At 52.9% G+C, this 17235-nt stretch overlaps 1 protein-coding gene across 1 annotated transcript; it reads right to left on the reverse strand.

Annotated features, from left to right (window-relative positions):
- Positions 1-819: 819 nt before the first annotated feature.
- On the reverse strand, positions 820-16855 carry LOC144678203 (carbonic anhydrase 4-like; the record flags this gene model as incomplete). The annotated part of the gene is made up of 6 exons (XM_078538073.1): positions 820-1101; positions 2528-2691; positions 3678-3750; positions 7368-7457; positions 10474-10622; positions 16826-16855. Coding segments are annotated over 6 exons (788 nt in total), but the record flags the coding sequence as incomplete, so codon positions are not given.
- Between the last annotated feature and the right edge of the window lie 380 nt (positions 16856-17235).

Raw genomic sequence — 17235 nt, forward strand, 5'->3', positions numbered from 1 at the left:
TGTGTATGTGAGAGAGTGTGTATGTGTGTGAGAGAGTGTGTGTTTGCCTGTATGTGTGTGCGTGAGAGAGTGTGCGCCTGTATGTGTGTGTGCCTGTATGTGTGTGTGTGTGAGAGAGAGTGTGTGCCTGTATCTGTGTGTGTGAGAGAGACAGTGTTTGCCTGTACCTCTGTGTGTGAGAGAGAGTGTGTGCCTGTATCTGTGTGTGTGTGTGTGTGTGTGTGTGTGAGAGACAGTGTTTGCCTGTATCTCTGTGTGTGAGAGAGAGTGTGTGCCTGTATGTGTGTGTGTGTGTGTGAGAGAGAGTGTGTGCCTGTATCTGTGCGTGTGAGAGACAGTGTTTGCCTGTATCTCTGTGTGTGAGAGAGAGTGTGTGCCTGTATCTCTGTGTGTGTGTGTGTGTGTGTGTGTGAGAGACAGTGTGTGCCTGTATCTGTGTGTATGTGTGAGAGAAGCTCGATCAATCCGATCCCGGTACAGGCCGGGGGCGGGGGGGCGGCCCGGGTGAGACAGTGTTGGTGCCGGATTTACTGACCCTGGAGTTCCTCGATCGAGCCCAGGCTCCGGGAACGGGGGGTGGAACTGAGACTGGAGACTCTTGGGGCCTCGGAGGGGGTCCGGAGAGGCAGCGGAGTTACGATCGGTCACCGACCGAGAGAGAGAGAGAGAGAAAAAAGACCCGGTTTCGGAAAACCGCCCCCCCCACCCCCACCCCCGGGAATCGAGAGCAGAGAACGGCCCGAGGAGACGGGGGGTCTCCGGGGACTGAGAGAGGGTGGGGTCGTGGGGGGGGGTGGGGGAGAGGATCGGGGCTCCCGTTCAGACGGGCCGGAGGGAGAGGGCGGCCAGGGGGAGCAGGAGCCCGAACCAGAGCTGCCCACGCCTGGCGCCGCCGGAGGTGGTGGCCATCAGCTGCTGCGGGGTGGAGTCACCCCCATGTGCGCCCCCAGCGGGCAAGCGGGTGGGCCCGATCTCCGGTCCTCGCGAAGCCGCGGGCGACGCCCACACCGGGTTCCCGTTCGACTGGACCGGCCGGAAATTGTCCACCAGCTTGATGCCATCTGCGTGCTTCACGTAGAGGCTGTCAAAGAATCTCTCCACCTGCAAACAGGGACAGCACGGGGTTAGATACAGAGTAAAGCTCCCTCTACACCATCCCCATCAAACTCTCCCAGGGCAGGTACAGCACGGGGTTAGATACAGAGTAAAGCTCCCTCTACACCGTCCCCATCAAACTCTCCCAGGACAGGTACAGCACGGGGTTAGATACAGAGTAAAGCTCCCTCTACACCGTCCCCCATCAAACACTCCCAGGACAGGTACAGCACGGGGTTAGATACACAGTAAAGCTCCCTCTACACCGTCCCCATCAAACACTCCCAGGACAGGTACAGCACGGGGTTAGATACAGAGTAAAGCTCCCTCTACACCGTCCCCATCAAACACTCCCAGGACAGGTACAGCACGGGGTTAGATACAGAGTAAAGCTCCCTCTACACCGTCCCCATCAAACACTCCCAGGACAGGTACAGCACGGGGTTAGATACAGAGTAAAGCTCCCTCTACACTGACACCATCAAACACTCCCAGGACAGGTACAGCACGGGGTTAGATACAGAGTAAAGCTCCCTCTACACCGTCCCCATCAAACACTCCCAGGACAGGTACAGCACGGGGTTAGATACACAGTAAAGCTCCCTCTACACCGTCCCCATCAAACACTCCCAGGACAGGTACAGCACGGGGTTAGATACAGAGTAAAGCTCCCTCTACACCGTCCCCATCAAACACTCCCAGGACAGGTACAGCACGGGGTTAGATACAGAGTAAAGCTCCCTCTACACCGTCCCCCATCAAACACTCCCAGGACAGGTACAGCACGGGGTTAGATACACAGTAAAGCTCCCTCTACACCGTCCCCATCAAACACTCCCAGGACAGGTACAGCACGGGGTTAGATACAGAGTAAAGCTCCCTCTACACCGTCCCCATCAAACACTCCCAGGACAGGTACAGCACGGGGTTAGATACAGAGTAAAGCTCCCTCTACACCGTCCCCATCAAACACTCCCAGGACAGGTACAGCACGGGGTTAGATACAGAGTAAAGCTCCCTCTACACCGTCCCCATCAAACACTCCCAGGACAGGTACAGCACGGGGTTAGATACAGAGTAAAGCTCCCTCTACACCGTCCACATCAAACACTCCCAGGACAGGTACAGCACGGGGTTAGATACAGAGTAAAGCTCCCTCTACACCGTCCCCATCAAACACTCCCAGGACAGGTACAGCACGGGGTTAGATACAGAGTAAAGCTCCCTCTACACCGTCCCCATCAAACACTCCCAGGACAGGTACAGCACGGGGTTAGATACAGAGTAAAGCTCCCTCTACACTGTCCCCATCAAACTCTCCCAGGACAGGTACAGCACGGGGTTAGATACAGAGTAAAGCTCCCTCTACACTGTCCCCGTCAAACACTCCCAGGACAGGTACAGCACGGGGTTAAGGGGCTGTAGTACTTACCAGTGATGCATTTAGGCGAATGGGTTCCTCAAAGATAGTCCAAACAACCACTTCATTGCATTCTGGTGTCGTGAGGGAACCATTGTACCGATAATATTTCGTGTGGTTAACAGTGTTGATCAAATCCATGAGAGAGACAGTTTCATTCAGATCATGGTGATTCCCTAGAAATGTGAAAATGACAGGGAGGAGGTTACAGACTGAAAAGTGTGGACTTAGAGACACCAGTCAGTGTACAGATATCTCCCTGAGAGAGAGAGGGACTGAGAGACACCAGTCAGTGTACAGATATCTCCCTGAGAGAGAGAGGGGACTGAGAGACACCAGTCAGTGTACAGATATCTCCCTGAGAGAGAGAGAGGGGACTGAGAGACACCAGTCAGTGTACAGATATCTCCCTGAGAGAGAGAGAGGGGACTGAGAGACACCAGTCAGTGTACAGATATCTCCCTGAGAGAGAGAGAGGGGACTGAGAGACACCAGTCAGTGTACAGATATCTCCCTGAGAGAGAGGGGACTGAGAGACACCAGTCAGTGTACAGATATCTCCCTGAGAGAGAGAGGGACTGAGAGACACCGGTCAGTGTACAGATATCTCCCTGAGAGAGAGAGGGACTGAGAGACACCAGTCAGTGTACAGATATCTCCCTGAGAGAGAGGGGACTGAGAGACACCAGTCAGTGTACAGATATCTCCCTAAGAGAAAGAGGGGACTTAGAGACACCAGTCAGTGTACAGATATCTCCCTGAGAGAGAGAGAGGGACTGAGAGACACCAGTCAGTGTACAGATATCTCCCTGAGAGAGAGAGGGGACTGAGAGACACCAGTCAGCGTACAGATATCTCCCTGAGAGAGAGAGGGGACTGAGAGACACCAGTCAGTGTACAGATATCTCCCTGAGAGAGAGAGAGGGGACTTAGAGGCACCAGTCAGTGTACAGATACCTCCCTGAGAGAGAGAGAGAGGGGACTTAGAGACACCAGTCAGTGTACAGATATCTCCCTGAGAGAGAGGGGACTGAGAGACACCAGTCAGTGTACAGATATCTCCCTGAGAGAGAGGGGACTGAGAGACACCAGTCAATGTACAGATATCTCCCTGAAGGAAGGTGATTATGAATTTGAGTTTCTCGATATTTGGTTGACCTACCATCTTCCTCCAGGTATTTGATTGTCCTCGTTAGGTTCCTCCAGGCTGGGTTCTCTGCTATTCCACTTTCAATCTGTAACCGAAGACAGACGTCAGTAAATGCCTTCTCCCTCCATCTTGGCTGTCGTATCTCTGTATATGTCGCTCTGTCTCTCTTTCTTTCCTCTCTCTCTCTGCCATCTTATTACCAACTCCCCCCATGAGAGTGAGGTTGCCCAAGGTGTGTTGATCCAGGCGAGACCCCTCAGTGTGTGACTGTCTGGCTAGGACACTATTAAATTCTTGCGCCCTGGGTGAACTGGCTGCCCCCGCTTTATTCAGCCCCCACCACCCCCCACAGCCCCACCCCCGCACAATCCTTTGGTCAGAACTAGAGTTAAGCTGAAAACCCATCATTGTGGTTTTGAGGGAGCCGATTTGACCTGAGTTAAAGGTACGCGAAAGTTTATTAACTGCTGAAGGCAAGAAAGGATAAAACACATACACGTAAGGTCATACAGGCTAATAGTAAGAATTTAGCTTCTAGTGTAAGTGTATACAGAGATATACATATATATATTATTATATAGAAGGTATATGGAACAGTTCTAGGCTCGGGAGGAGGTGATTGAGCGTTGTGGCCATCACCATTCGAGATTCCAGTGGAATTGACTCCGGTAGATGAATAGTGGGTTTCAGGAGTGTTGACTCCGGTAGATGAATAGTCGGTTTTGGGGTTCCAGTAGTGCTGACTCCGGTAGGTGAATAGTCGGTTTTGAGGTTCCAGTAGTGTTGACTCCGGTAGATGAATAGTCGGTTTTGAGGTTCCAGTAGTGCTGACTCTGGTAGATGAATAGTCGGTTTCGAGGTTCCAGTAGTGTTGACTCCAGTAGATGAATAGTCGGTTTCGGGCTTCCAGTAGTGATGACTCCGGTAGATGAATAGTCGGTTTTGGGGTTCTAGTAGTGTTGACTCCGGTAGTTGAATAGTCGGTTTCGAGGTTCCAGTAGAGTTGACTCCGGTAGATGAATAGTCGGTTTCGAGGTTCCAGTAGTGTTGACTCCGGTAGATGAATAGTCGGTTTTGGGGTTCCAGTAGTGTTGACTCCGGTAGATGAATAGTCGGTTTCGAGGTTCCAGTGTTCAATTTGGTCGAGAGGGAGAGAGGTCGGGATACCTGCAAAATGGCGATTTGCGGGGGTACTGTGTGTGTGTGGCTGTTTGACTTCTCTGTCTCTCTCTCTCTCTCTGTCTCTGTCACTGTCTCTCCGTCTCTATCACTGTCTCTCTCTGTCTCTCTGTCACTGTCTCTCTGTCTCTATCACTGGCTCTCTCTGTCACTGTCTCTCTGTCTCTATCACTGGCTCTCTCTGTCACTGTCTCTCTGTCACTATCACTGTCTCTCTCTGTCACTGTCTCTCTGTCTCTATCACTGTCTTTCTCTGTCTCTGTCTCTCTGTCACTATCACTGTCTCTCTCTGTCTCTGTCTCTCTGTCACTGTCTCTCTGTCACTATCACTGTCTCTCTCTGTCACTGTCTCTCTGTCTCTATCTATCACTGTTGCCCACTGTCTCTCTGTCTCTGTCACTGTCTCTCTGTCTCTATCACTGTCTCTGTCTCTCTGTCTCTGTCTCTCTGTCACTGTCTCTCTGTCACTATCACTGTCTCTCTTCTCTGTCTCTCTGTCTCTACCTATCACTGTCTCTCTCTCTCTGTCACTGTCTCTCTATCTCTGTCTTCCTGCCTGTCTCTCTGTCTCTGTCAATGTCACTCTGTCTTTGTCTCTGTCTCTCTGTCTCTGACTCAATCTCTCTCTCTGTCACTGTCCCTCTGTGTCTGTCTCTCTCTCTCTCTGTCACTATCTCTCTCTCCCTGTCGCCATCTCTCTCTCTCTGTCACTGTCTCTGTCACTGTCTCTCTCTGTCACTGTCTCTCTCTGTCGCTGTCTCTCTCTCACTGTCACTGTCACACAGACATATCCAACATGGGGAGGTGAGGGCGTAGTGGTATTGACTAGTAAGCCAGAGACGTGGGTTCGAACCCTGCCATGGGATGGTGGAACTTAAATTCAATAGAAACCTGGAATTAAAAAGTCTAATGGTGACCATAGAACCATTGTCGATTGTCATAAAAACCCATCAGGTGCACTAATCCCCATTTAGGGAAGGAAAATCTGGACATGGACAAAAGAGCTGAACTCCCGAGGTGAGGTGAGAGTGACTGCCCTTGACATCAAGGCCATATTTGACCGAGTGTGGCATCAAGGAGCCCTAGCAAAACTGGAGTCAATGGGAATCAGGGGGAAAACTCTCCGCTGGTTGGAGTCATACCGAGCGCAAAGGAAGATGGTTGTGGTTGTTGGAGGTCAGTCATCTCAGCTCCAGGACATCACTGCAGGAGTTCCTCAGGGTTAGTGTCCTCGGCCCAACCATCTTCAGCTGCTTCATCAATGACCATCCGTCCATCATAAGGTCAGAAGTGGGGATGTTCGCTGATGTTTGCACAATGTTCTGCACCATTCGCGACTCCTCAGATACTGAAGCAGTCCATGTCCAAATGCAGCAAGACCTGGACAATATCCAGGCTTGTGCTGACAAGTGGCAAGTAACATTCGCGCAACACAAGTGTCAGGCAATAACCATCTCCAACAAGAGAGAATCCACCCATCGCCCCCTTAATGTTCAATGGCATTACCATCACTGAATCCCCCACTATCAACATCCTGGGGGTTACCATTGACCAGAAACTGAACTGGACCAGCCATATAAATACTGTGGTTACAAGAGCAGGTCAGAGGCTGGGAATCCTGCGGAGAGTAACTCATCTCCTGAGTCCCCAAAGACTGTCCAATATCGACAAGGCACCAGTCAGGACTATGATGGAATACTCCCCACTTGCCTGGATGAGTTGCAGCTCCCACAACACTCAAGAAGCTCGACACCATCCAGGACAAAGCAGCCCCCCCGCTCGATCGGCACCCCATCCACAAACATTCGCTCCCTCCACCACCGACGCACAGGGGCAGCAGTGTGTGTACCATCTACAAGATGCACTGCAGTAACGCGCCAAGGCTCCTTCGACAGCGCCGCCCAAACCCACGACCTCTACCACCTAGAAGGACGAGGGCAGCCGACACATGGGGAACACCACCACCTGGAAGTTCCCCTCCGAGCCCCTCACCCATCCCGACTTGGAAATATATCGGCCGTTGCTTCACTGTCGCTGGGGTCCAAATCCTGGAACTCCCTCCCTAACAGCGCCGTGGGTGTACCTACACCACACGGGACAAAATCCTGGAACTCCCTCCCTAACAGCGCCGTGGGTGTACCTACACCACACGGGATAAAATCCTGGAACTCCCTCCCTAACAGCGCCGTGGGTGTACCTACACCCACACAGGAGACAAAATCCTGGAACTCCCTCCCTAACTGCGCCGTGGGTGTACCTACACCCCACACGGGACAAAATCCTGGAACTCCCTCCCTAACAGCGCCGTGGGTGTACCTACACCACACAGGGGACAAAATCCTGGAACTCCCTCCCTAACAGCGCCGTGGGTGTACCTACACCCCACGGGGACTGCAGCGGCTCAAGAAGGCAGCTCACCCACCACCTTCTCGAAGGGGGCGATTAGGGACGGGCAACAAATGCTGGGCCCGGCCAGCGAGAGCCCACACCCCTTGAACGATTTTAAAAACAATGTCCTCTCACCTCGATGAGGAACCCCAGGACTGCCAATCCGTTTCGATGCCTAAACGCTTCTTCGAGGGTGAGGTTTTTCTGCCGATGTACGATGTGGAGCTGTCAAGAAAAGTGCATCTCGCATTTGTCTAGCGCCAGTGACATCGTAAAGCATCCCCGGGTACCCTGGACTGGAGCGATTAGCAAACCATGTTTCAAATCGAGACACTTCATCAGATATTAGGGGCAGGCAAGATCGCATCGGTTTGTCGGGAGTGTCTTCAAGGAGGAGAGAGTGAGAGAGGGGGAGGTTTAGGGAGGGAATCCCAGAGCTCAGGGCACCCTCCAGACAGCTGAAGGCCCGGCCGCCAATGGCGGAGCGATGGGAATCGGGGGGATGCTCGAGAGGCCGGAATCGGAGGAGCGCAGAGATCTTGGAGGGTTGTAGGAGGTGACAGAGATAGGGAGGGGTGTAGGGGACTGGAGGAGGTTACAGAGATAGGGAGGGTTGTAGGGGCTGTGGGGGTTACAGAGATAGGGAGGGTTGTAGGGGGTGTGGGGGTTACAGAGCTAGGGAGGGTTGGAGGGGCTGGAGGAGCTTACAGAGATAGGGAGGCGTTGTAGGGGCTGGAGGAGGTTACAGAGATAGGGAGGTGTGTAGGGGCTGCAGAAGATTACAGAGATAGGGAAGGTTGTAGGGGACTGGAGGAGGTTACAGAGATAGGGAGAGTTGTAGGGGCTGTGGGGGTTACAGAGATAGGGAGGGTTGTAGGGGGCTGGAGGAGGTTACAGAGATTGGGAGGGTTGTAGGGGCTGGAGGAGGTGACAGAGATAGGGAGGGTTGTAGGGGGTGTGGGGGTTACAGAGATAGGGAGGGTTGGAGGGGCTGGAGGAGCTTACAGAGATAGGGAGGGGTGTAGGGGCTGGAGGAGGTTACAGAGATAGGGAGGGCTGTCGGCTGGAGGATGTTTACAGAGATAGGGAGTGTTGTAGGGGCTGGAGGAGGTTACAGAGATAGGGAGGGTTGTAGGGGCTGGAGGAGTTTACAGAGATAGGGAGGGGTGTAGGGGCTGGAGGAGGTTACAGAGATAGGGAGGGTTGTAGAGGCTGGAGGAGGTTACAGAGATAGGGAGGGTTGTTGGGGCTGGAGGAGGTTACAGGGATAGGGAGGGGGGAGTGAGGGCCATGGAGGGGGTTTGAAAATGAGGGTGTGAATGTGAAAGTGGAGGGGTTGCCGGACTGGGAGCCAGTGTGGGGTCAGTGAGCGCAGGGGGTGACAGGCGAAGGGTACTCGGTGTGAGTTCGGACACGGGGGGGAGCAGCGGAGTTTGGGACGAGCTGAAGGTTAGGGAGGGTCGAACGTGGGAGAGCGGCCGGGAAATCGGCCGGAATGGTCAAGTCCGGGAGGGAAACATATGCATTGGGAGCAGGAGAAGGCCATTCAGCCCATCTCCAGCCTGCTCCCCCATTCGATAAGATCATGGCTGCTCCGATTGTGGCCTTAACTCCACTTTTCTGTCCGTTTCCCGCCCCCTCATAACCCTCGACTCCCCTCGTCGATCAGAAACCCGTCTCCCTCGGCCTGGAGTATATCCAACGCCCCGGCCTCCACTGCTCTCTGGGGGGGTGGTGGGGAGAGAATCCCACAGACTGACCCCCCTCTGGGAGAAGAAATTCCTCCTCCTCTCCGTCTTCAACCCCTCATTCTGAAACTGTGCCCCCTCCTCGTTCTAGATTCCCCCCCAAACACGAGGGGGGTAAACATCCTCCCAACATCCACCCCTGTCGAGCCCCTACCCCCCCTCCGAATCTTATCTGTCTCGATAAGATCGCCTCTCGTTCTTCTAAACTCCAATGGGGGACAGGGCCCAACCTGCTCAACCTCTCCTCACAAGACAAACCCCCCCCTGTTCGTCCCAGGAATAGGTTCAGCCGAGACAGAGGACAGGAAAGAACCAGGCCCGAGACGGAGGACAGGAAAGAACCAGGCCCGAGACAGAGGACAGGAACGAAACAGGCCCGAGACGGAGGACAGGGAGGAACCAGGCCCGAGACAGAGGACAGGGAGAAACCAGGCCCGAGACAGAGGACAGGAACGAAACAGGCCCGAGACAGAGGACAGGGAGAAACCAGGCCCGAGACAGAGGACAGGAAGGAGCCAGGCCCGAGACAGAGGACAGGAAGGAACCAGGCCCGAGACAGAGGACAGGAAGGAACCAGGCCCGAGACAGAGGACAGGAAGGAACCAGGCCCGAGACACGGGACAGGAAGGAACCAGGCCCGAGACGGAGGACAGGAAAGAACCAGGCCCGAGACAGAGGACAGGAAGGAACCAGGCCCGAGACAGAGGACAGGAAGGAACCAGGCCCGAGACAGAGGACAGGAAGGAACCAGGCCCGAGACACGGGACAGGAAGGAACCAGGCCCGAGACGGAGGACAGGAAAGAACCAGGCCCGAGACAGAGGACAGGAAGGAACCAGGCCCGAGACAGAGGACAGGAAAGAACCAGGCCCGAGACAGAGGACAGGAAGGAACCAGGCCCGAGACAGAGGACAGGAAAGAACCAGGCCTGAGACAGAGGACAGGAAGGAACCAGGCCCGAGACAGAGGACAGGAAAGAACCAGGCCCGAGACAGAGGACAGGAAAGAACCAGGCCCGAGACAGAGGACAGGAAGGAACCAGGCCCGAGACAGAGGACAGGAAGGAACCAGGCCCGAGACAGAGGACAGGGAGGAACCAGGCCCGAGACAGAGGACAGGAAGGAACCAGGCCCGAGACGGAGGACAGGAAGGAACCAGGCCCGAGACGGAGGACAGGAAGGAACCAGGCCCGAGACAGAGGACAGGAAAGAACCAGGCCCGAGACAGAGGACAGGAAGGAACCAGGCCCGAGACAGAGGACAGGAACGAAACAGGCCCGAGACAGAGGACAGGGACAAGCCTACTCCCCCTCCCCCGCCTGCTCCCCATCCCCCGCCTGATCCCCCTCACCCGCCTGGTCCCCCTCCCCCGCCCGCTCCCCCCTCCCCCCCGCCTGCTCCCCCCCTCCCCCACCTGCTCCCCCTCCCCCCCCGCCTGCTCCCCCTCCCCTCCTCCCTCCCTCTCCCCCCCGCCCGCTCCCCCCCGCCCGCTCACCTCCATGCTCGCCCGCTTGCCGTCCAGCATGTGTTCGGAGCCCTTGGCCCTGACGGTCTGCCCCCAGTGCAAGTGGAACTGGGAGACCAGGTAGTCGGCCTGCAGCCCTCCGCCGCTCAGCTCCATGCCGGGCTTCACCCTGACTTTCACTGTGAGAGAGAGAGAGAGAGAGAGAGAAACATCCCCGTGTTAGTGCTCCACCAGGCTCCCTGGGAACAGCAGGAGGCCATTCAGCCCTCCTCCTCCCCGCCCCCCGGCGCTGCTCAGTCCAGACTAGCCCCTCTAACGCACTGCGTCCGCCTTGGCTCGTGTCCAAAATCCCTAAGCTTAAATCACCGCCGCACAGGGCGAGGCCATTTGGCCCCATCGTGGGCTGGACTGGGCCCCCCGCCTCGCGTAGGCGTCTCACCTCCGACCCGCTCCCCCCGTCTAACCACCCCCCCTCCGCACATTCTCCCCTTTCCGATAACAATCCCTGTTTGTGGCCCCCAGCAAGTTGGTTCAAAATAAAAGCCCCCAGAGGGAAATTTTAAACAACTGTCATAACCTCTATTATCAATCGGTTTTTTTTTCCCCCCGAATTGCAGCTCTAAATTCAGGAATCAGACTACCAGTTCTCAAGAGCTTTTTATATCAAGCGGCGCTAAACACTTTATTAAGTTACAACAAGCTAAACACGTACACAAGGCTCCAAATCACTACTATCATAACTTTTAACAAATTCTCAAATGAATCTCTACTAAGGCAAATAATAACCCATCAACTTACAAATGCAATGTTGGCATTTATTTCGAGAGGACTACAATATAAAAGCAGGGATGTGCTGCTGAGGCTTTATAAGGCTCTGGTCAGACCACGTTTAGAATATTGTGAGCAATTTTGGGCCCCGTATCTCAGGAAGGATGTGCTGGCCCCTGGAGAGGGTCCCAGAGGAGGTTCACGAGAACGATCCCAGGAATGAAAGGCCTAACGTGTGAGGAAGGTTTGAGGACTTTGGGTCTATACTCGATGGAGTTTAGAAGGATGAGGCCTAACATATGAGGACTATACTCGATGGAGTTTAGAAGGATGAGGGGGGATCTGATTGAAACTTACAGAACACTGAAAGGCCTGGATAGAGTGGGACGTGGGGAAGATGTTTCCATTAGTAGGAGAGACTAGGACCCGAGGCCACAGCCTCAGAGTAAAGGGAAGACCTTTTAGAACAGAGATGAGGGAGAAACTTCTTTAGCCAGAGAGTGGCGAATCTATGGAATTCATTGCCACAGAAGGCTGTAGGAGGCCGGGTCACGGAGTGTATTTAAGACCGAGATAGATAGGTTCTTGATTGGTAAGGGGATCAAAGGTTACGGGGAGAAGGCGGGAGAACGGGGTTGAGAAACTTATCAGCCGTGATTGGATGGCGGAGCAGACTCGATGGGCCGAATGGCCTCATTTCTGCTCCTATGTCTTAGGGTCTTGACCAGGCGAAGCATTTTTCACCTTATGGATTCAAAACGAGGTTCATCTCACTTTGGTTCCTTTGCAGCCAGCTGTAGGCTTAGAGCTGCCTCGATCTTACCTGACTCTGCCCTGCGCACACACAACCTCCTCCTCGGGTTATACCTAGCCTTCCCTTCTCTCTGTAACTTTTCACTGTGTCGCCAGGCCCTTTGAGCCCCTTTCGTAGTCCCAGTTTTATTAGAAATGTAAACATTGCTTGGTGTCCGCCGGCTAGGTGCAAGATTTCACTCCCACTTTTGAATGCTCTATTCGACAAAATGCAAATATCCCCCTCTACCGACCGTTTACATCTCAAAACTAAAGGCTAGCTGGCTTTAATCCATTTAAGACAGACTCCACCCCTATTTTAAGAAAATAATTTCTAATAATATTATACGCATTAATATCTCTTCCTGACCAATCCCATTCCATCTTGCTGCTGCTCAGGCCTGGAAATAGTTGAGCATAAGACATAGGAGCAGAAATTAGGCCATTCGGCCCATCGAGTCTGCTCCGGCATTCAATCATAGCTGATAAGTTTCTCAACCCCATTCTCCCGCCTTCTCCCCGTAACCTTTGATCCCCTTACCAATCAAGAACCTATCTATCTTGGTCTTAAATACATTCAATGACCTGGCCTCCCACAGCCTTCCGTGGCAATGAATTCCATAGATTCACCACTCTCTGGCTAAAGAAGTTTCTCCTCATCTCTGTTCTAAAAAGGTCTTCCCTTTACTCTGAGGCTGTGCCCCTCGGGTCCTAGTCTCTCCTACTAATGGAAACATCTTCCCCACGTCCCACTCTATCCAGGCCTTTCAGTATTCTGTAAGTTTCAATCAGATCCCCCCCCTCATCCTTCTAAACTCCATCGAGTATAGACCCAGAGTCCTCAAACCTTCCTCATATGTTAAGCCTTTCATTCCTGGGATCGTTCTCGTGAACCTCCTCTGGGACCCTCTCCAGGGCCCAGAACATCCTTCCTGAGATACGGGGCCCAAAATTGCTCACAATATTCTAAATGCGGTCTGACCAGAGCCTTATAAAGCCTCAGCAGCACATCCCTGCTTTTATATTCTAGCCCTCTCGAAATAAATGCCAACATTGCATTTGCCTTCCTAACTACCGACTCAACCTGCAAGTTAACCTTAAGAGAATCCTGGACTAGGACTCCCAAGTCCCTTTTGCACTCCAGATTTCTGAATTCTCTCCCCATTTAGAAAATAGTCTACGCCTCTATTCTTCCTACCAAAGTGCATGACCTCACACTTCCCCACGTTGTATTCCATCTGCCACTTCTTTGCCCATTCTCCTAACCTGTCCAAATCCTTCTGCAGCCTCCCCGCCTCCTCAATACTACCTGTCCCTCCACCTATCTTTGTATCATCTGCAAACTTAGCCAGATGCCCTCAGTTCCTTCATCTAGATCTTTGACGTAAGTTAAGTCTGTATTTGTTGGTGTTAGGAATGAGTTTTAGTTTTAAGCTTAAGTTTAATTTGTATTTCTGTCATGGTGTGTTAAGAAAGCGGGGAACTTGAGGTTTGGTTTCACTTTAAAAGATGCCCCGCGTTTTAATGAGGTTTTACGACTCATGAAGGGGGGTGGGGCTTAAAGCAAACACAAGGTAGAAAAAAACTGCGCTGTTTCCAAGCGACAGGAGTCCAGAGAGAGGCAGAGAAAATCTGAAAAGTTGTTTCAGTTCAGATGAAAGGGTTTTGCCAGGAGAAGCAGCTTAGGAGAGGGACAGGGAGCAAGTCCAAAACGAAAGGAGGAGCCAAAACCAGGGAGTGGAACAGGAGAAAGGTCCCAAGGAGACCTTCGAGGTCAAAGGAGGAACAGGAATCTGTGAAGTCAAAGGCGTGAAGCAGAGGGAAAGGCCCCAAGTTTAAAGCGGGAAAGCCGCTGGATGCAGACTGAAAGCACAATAGGCTTGGCGGAGGGCAGAAGATCTGAGGAGACAGCCGAAGGTTGGTGAGTCCTCACTACGGGCATGCGAAGCCGTGGTGCTCTGTTGGAACGGCTGAGTATCTGAGAGGGAAAGTGCGTGGAAGCCTAGGCTTGGCGACCAGGAGGAGAGGAACAATCGGGAAGGAGAGTTCGAAACCCCGGAGGTGGACCCTTGTGAAAGGCGCCCGAGACAAGGCGTCGGTTTGGGAGGAGCAAATTCTTCAAGCGTGGAGAATGGAAGAGCTCGTGCGAGAGATGGAGTTCGGCGAGACTGGAGACCGGTGTGGCTCACGGTGTGACAAGCGTCTTGGTGAGGGGGAGAAGGGAGAGGAGTTGAGGAGAGACGCTTAGCACCTATATGGGGTGGCATCTATCGCTTGGTTTCAGAGTGTGGTGTGTCTGACCACAGGTCGTCTATTAGTTTATGCAGACTATGCACTTACTGTGGACATTAAAGTATAAGATAACTTCCGTCACCCTTACAAATCTGTATATATCTGTAAAAGTATAGTTGTGGGTGAAGGAGTATTGTAATAGAGTTCATCCTTTCCTGTTTAATAAATGTTTTATTCCTTTGTTAAAAGTTGATCAGCTGACTCCTGTGACTCTGCTCAGTAGCCACTTTCCATGTTTCTATCAGATTCTATTAGAATCTAACAAATCGGGTTCCAGTTTGGGATATTAGTAATGTTAGCTGGGGTCATAACACTGCATGAAAAAGTTTCTCCTCGTGTCTCCGTCGCTCCTTTTACCCATCGCCTTCAATCCGTGTCCCTCTGCTTCTCGATCCTTCCCCCCAATGGGAACAGTTTCTCCCGATCCACTCCGCCCCAGATCCCCTCGTGATTTTGAACACCTCGATCAAATCTCCTCCCCACCTTCTCTTCTCCGAGGAGAACAGTCCCAACTTCTCCGATCTATCCACGGAACTGAAGTTCCTCATCCCTGGAACCATTCTCGTGAATCTTTTCCGCACTCTCTCTGTCCCCAACTCCTTCACATCCTTCCTAAAGTACGGAGCCCAGAACTGGACACAATTACTCCAGCAGAGGCTGAACTAGTGTCTTATTCAGGTTTGCAAAAGCTTAATTACAACAAGATCTATGAATCTCACTTATGAAGCTTTCGATTGACAATGCCAGACTATACAGTAATGTCGGAGGGTCAGTGCTGAGGGAGCACCGCACTGTCGGAGGGTCAGTGCTGAGGGAGCGCCGCACTGTCGGAGGGTCAGTGCTGAGGGAGCGCCGCACTGTCGGAGGGTCAGTGCTGAGGGAGCGCCGCACTGTCGGAGGGTCAGTGCTGAGGGAGCGCCGCACTGTCGGAGGGTCAGTGCTGAGGGAATGCCGCACTGTTGGAGGGTCAGGGCTGAGGGAGCGCCGCACTGTCGGAGGGTCAGTGCTGAGGGAGTGCCGCACTGTCGGAGAGTCAGTGCTGAGGGAATGCCGCACTGTTGGAGGGTCAGTAATGAGGGAATTCCAAATATCAGAGGGTCAGCAAAGCAAGGTGAACGTTCGGCTTGCCGGGAATTATCGAGTTTGACCAACCTGACATTTTTGTGTGTTTAATCTGGGTGAGTAAATCGCGATTGTCATATTGATGGAATTTAAACTCTCCCAGATTCTCATCCCTGATGGTTCTGTGTTTCTGAATGTTGATGGGAGACTGCTCAGTGCCGTTGCAGGTTGGATAAGTTACAGGCCAGGATGCAGGTCCTGGAAAGGCAATTAACACACACATGGTCAGAAAAGGTCCATATTTCCCAGACCCCTCTCTCTCTCTCAGGGAGATATCTGTACACTGACTGGTGTCTCTCAGTCCCCTCACTCTCTCTCAGGGAGATATCTGTACACTGACTGGTGTCTCTCAGTCTCTCTCTCTCTTAGGGAGATATCTGTACACTGACTGATGTCTCTCAGTCCTCTCTCTCTCAGGGAGATATCTATACACTGACTGGTGTCTCTCAGTCCCCTCTCTCTCGCAGGGAGATATCTGTACACTGACTGGTGTCTCTCAGTCCCCTCTCTCTCTCAGGGAGATATCTGTACACTGACTGGTGTCTCTCAGTCCCCTCTCTCTTAGGGAGATATCTGTACACTGACTGGTGTCTCTCAGTCCCCTCTCTCTCTCAGGGAGATATCTGTACACTGACTGGTGTCTCTCAGTCCCCTCTCTCTTAGGGAGATATCTGTACACTGACTGGTGTCTCTCAGTCCCCTCTCTCTCTCAGGGAGATATCTGTACACTGACTGGTGTCTCTCAGTCCCCTCTCTCTTAGGGAGATATCTGTACACTGACTGGTGTCTCTCAGTCCCTCTCTCTCTCAGGGAGATATCTGTACACTGACTGGTGTCTCTCAGTCTCTCTCTCTCTCAGGGAGATATCTGTACACTGACTGGTGTCTCTCAGTCTCTCTCTCACTCAGGGAGATATCTGTACACTGACTGGTGTCTCTCAGTCCCCTCTCTCTCTCAGGGAGATATCTGTACACTGACTGGTGTCTCTCAGTCCCTCTCTCTCTCAGGGAGATATCTGTACACTGACTGGTGTCTCTCAGTCCCTCTCTCTCTCAGGGAGATATCTGTACACTGACTGGTGTCTCTCAGTCCCCTCTCTCTCTTAGGGAGATATCTGTACACTGACTGGTGTCTCTCAGTCCCTCTCTCTCTCAGGGAGATATCTGTACACTGACTGGTGATAACTGGTCCCAGAGGGGGGAAAGGACAGTGTATCTAACGCACTGTGACACCTGGTCCCAGAGGGGGAAAGGACAGTGTATCTAACGCACTGTGACACCCGGTCCCAAAGGGGGAAAGGACAGTGTATCTAACGCACTGTGACACCCGGTCCCAGAGGGGGAAAGGACAGTGTATCTAATGCACTGTGACACCCGGTCCCAGAGGGGGAAAGGACAGTGTAACTTACCGCAAGATGGTTTGTAGTAGCAGAATCCATCTGAAATGAGATAGTAAGAAGTGGAATTAATATACGTATAGAGAGCGGTCAGGATGGGGAACAGAGGAATAGAGAGAGGGGACAGACTGGGGAACAGAGGGATAGAGAGAGGGGACAGACTGGGGAACAGAGGGATAGAGAGAGGGGACAGACTGGGGAACAAAGGGATAGAGAGAGCGGTCAGGATGGGGAACAGAGGGATAGAGAGAAAGGACAGACTGGGGAACAGAGGAATAGAGAGAGGGGACAGACTGGGGAACAGAGGGATAGAGAGAGGGGACAGACTGGGGAACAGAGGGATAGAGAGAGGGGACAGACTGGGGAACAGAGGGATAGAGAGAGGGGACAGACTGAGGAACAGAGGGATAGAGAGAGGGGAC

Source organism: Cetorhinus maximus, unplaced genomic scaffold (assembly GCF_964194155.1).
Source record: "Cetorhinus maximus unplaced genomic scaffold, sCetMax3.hap1.1 HAP1_SCAFFOLD_3781, whole genome shotgun sequence".
NCBI classification, from domain to species: domain Eukaryota; kingdom Metazoa; phylum Chordata; class Chondrichthyes; order Lamniformes; family Cetorhinidae; genus Cetorhinus; species Cetorhinus maximus.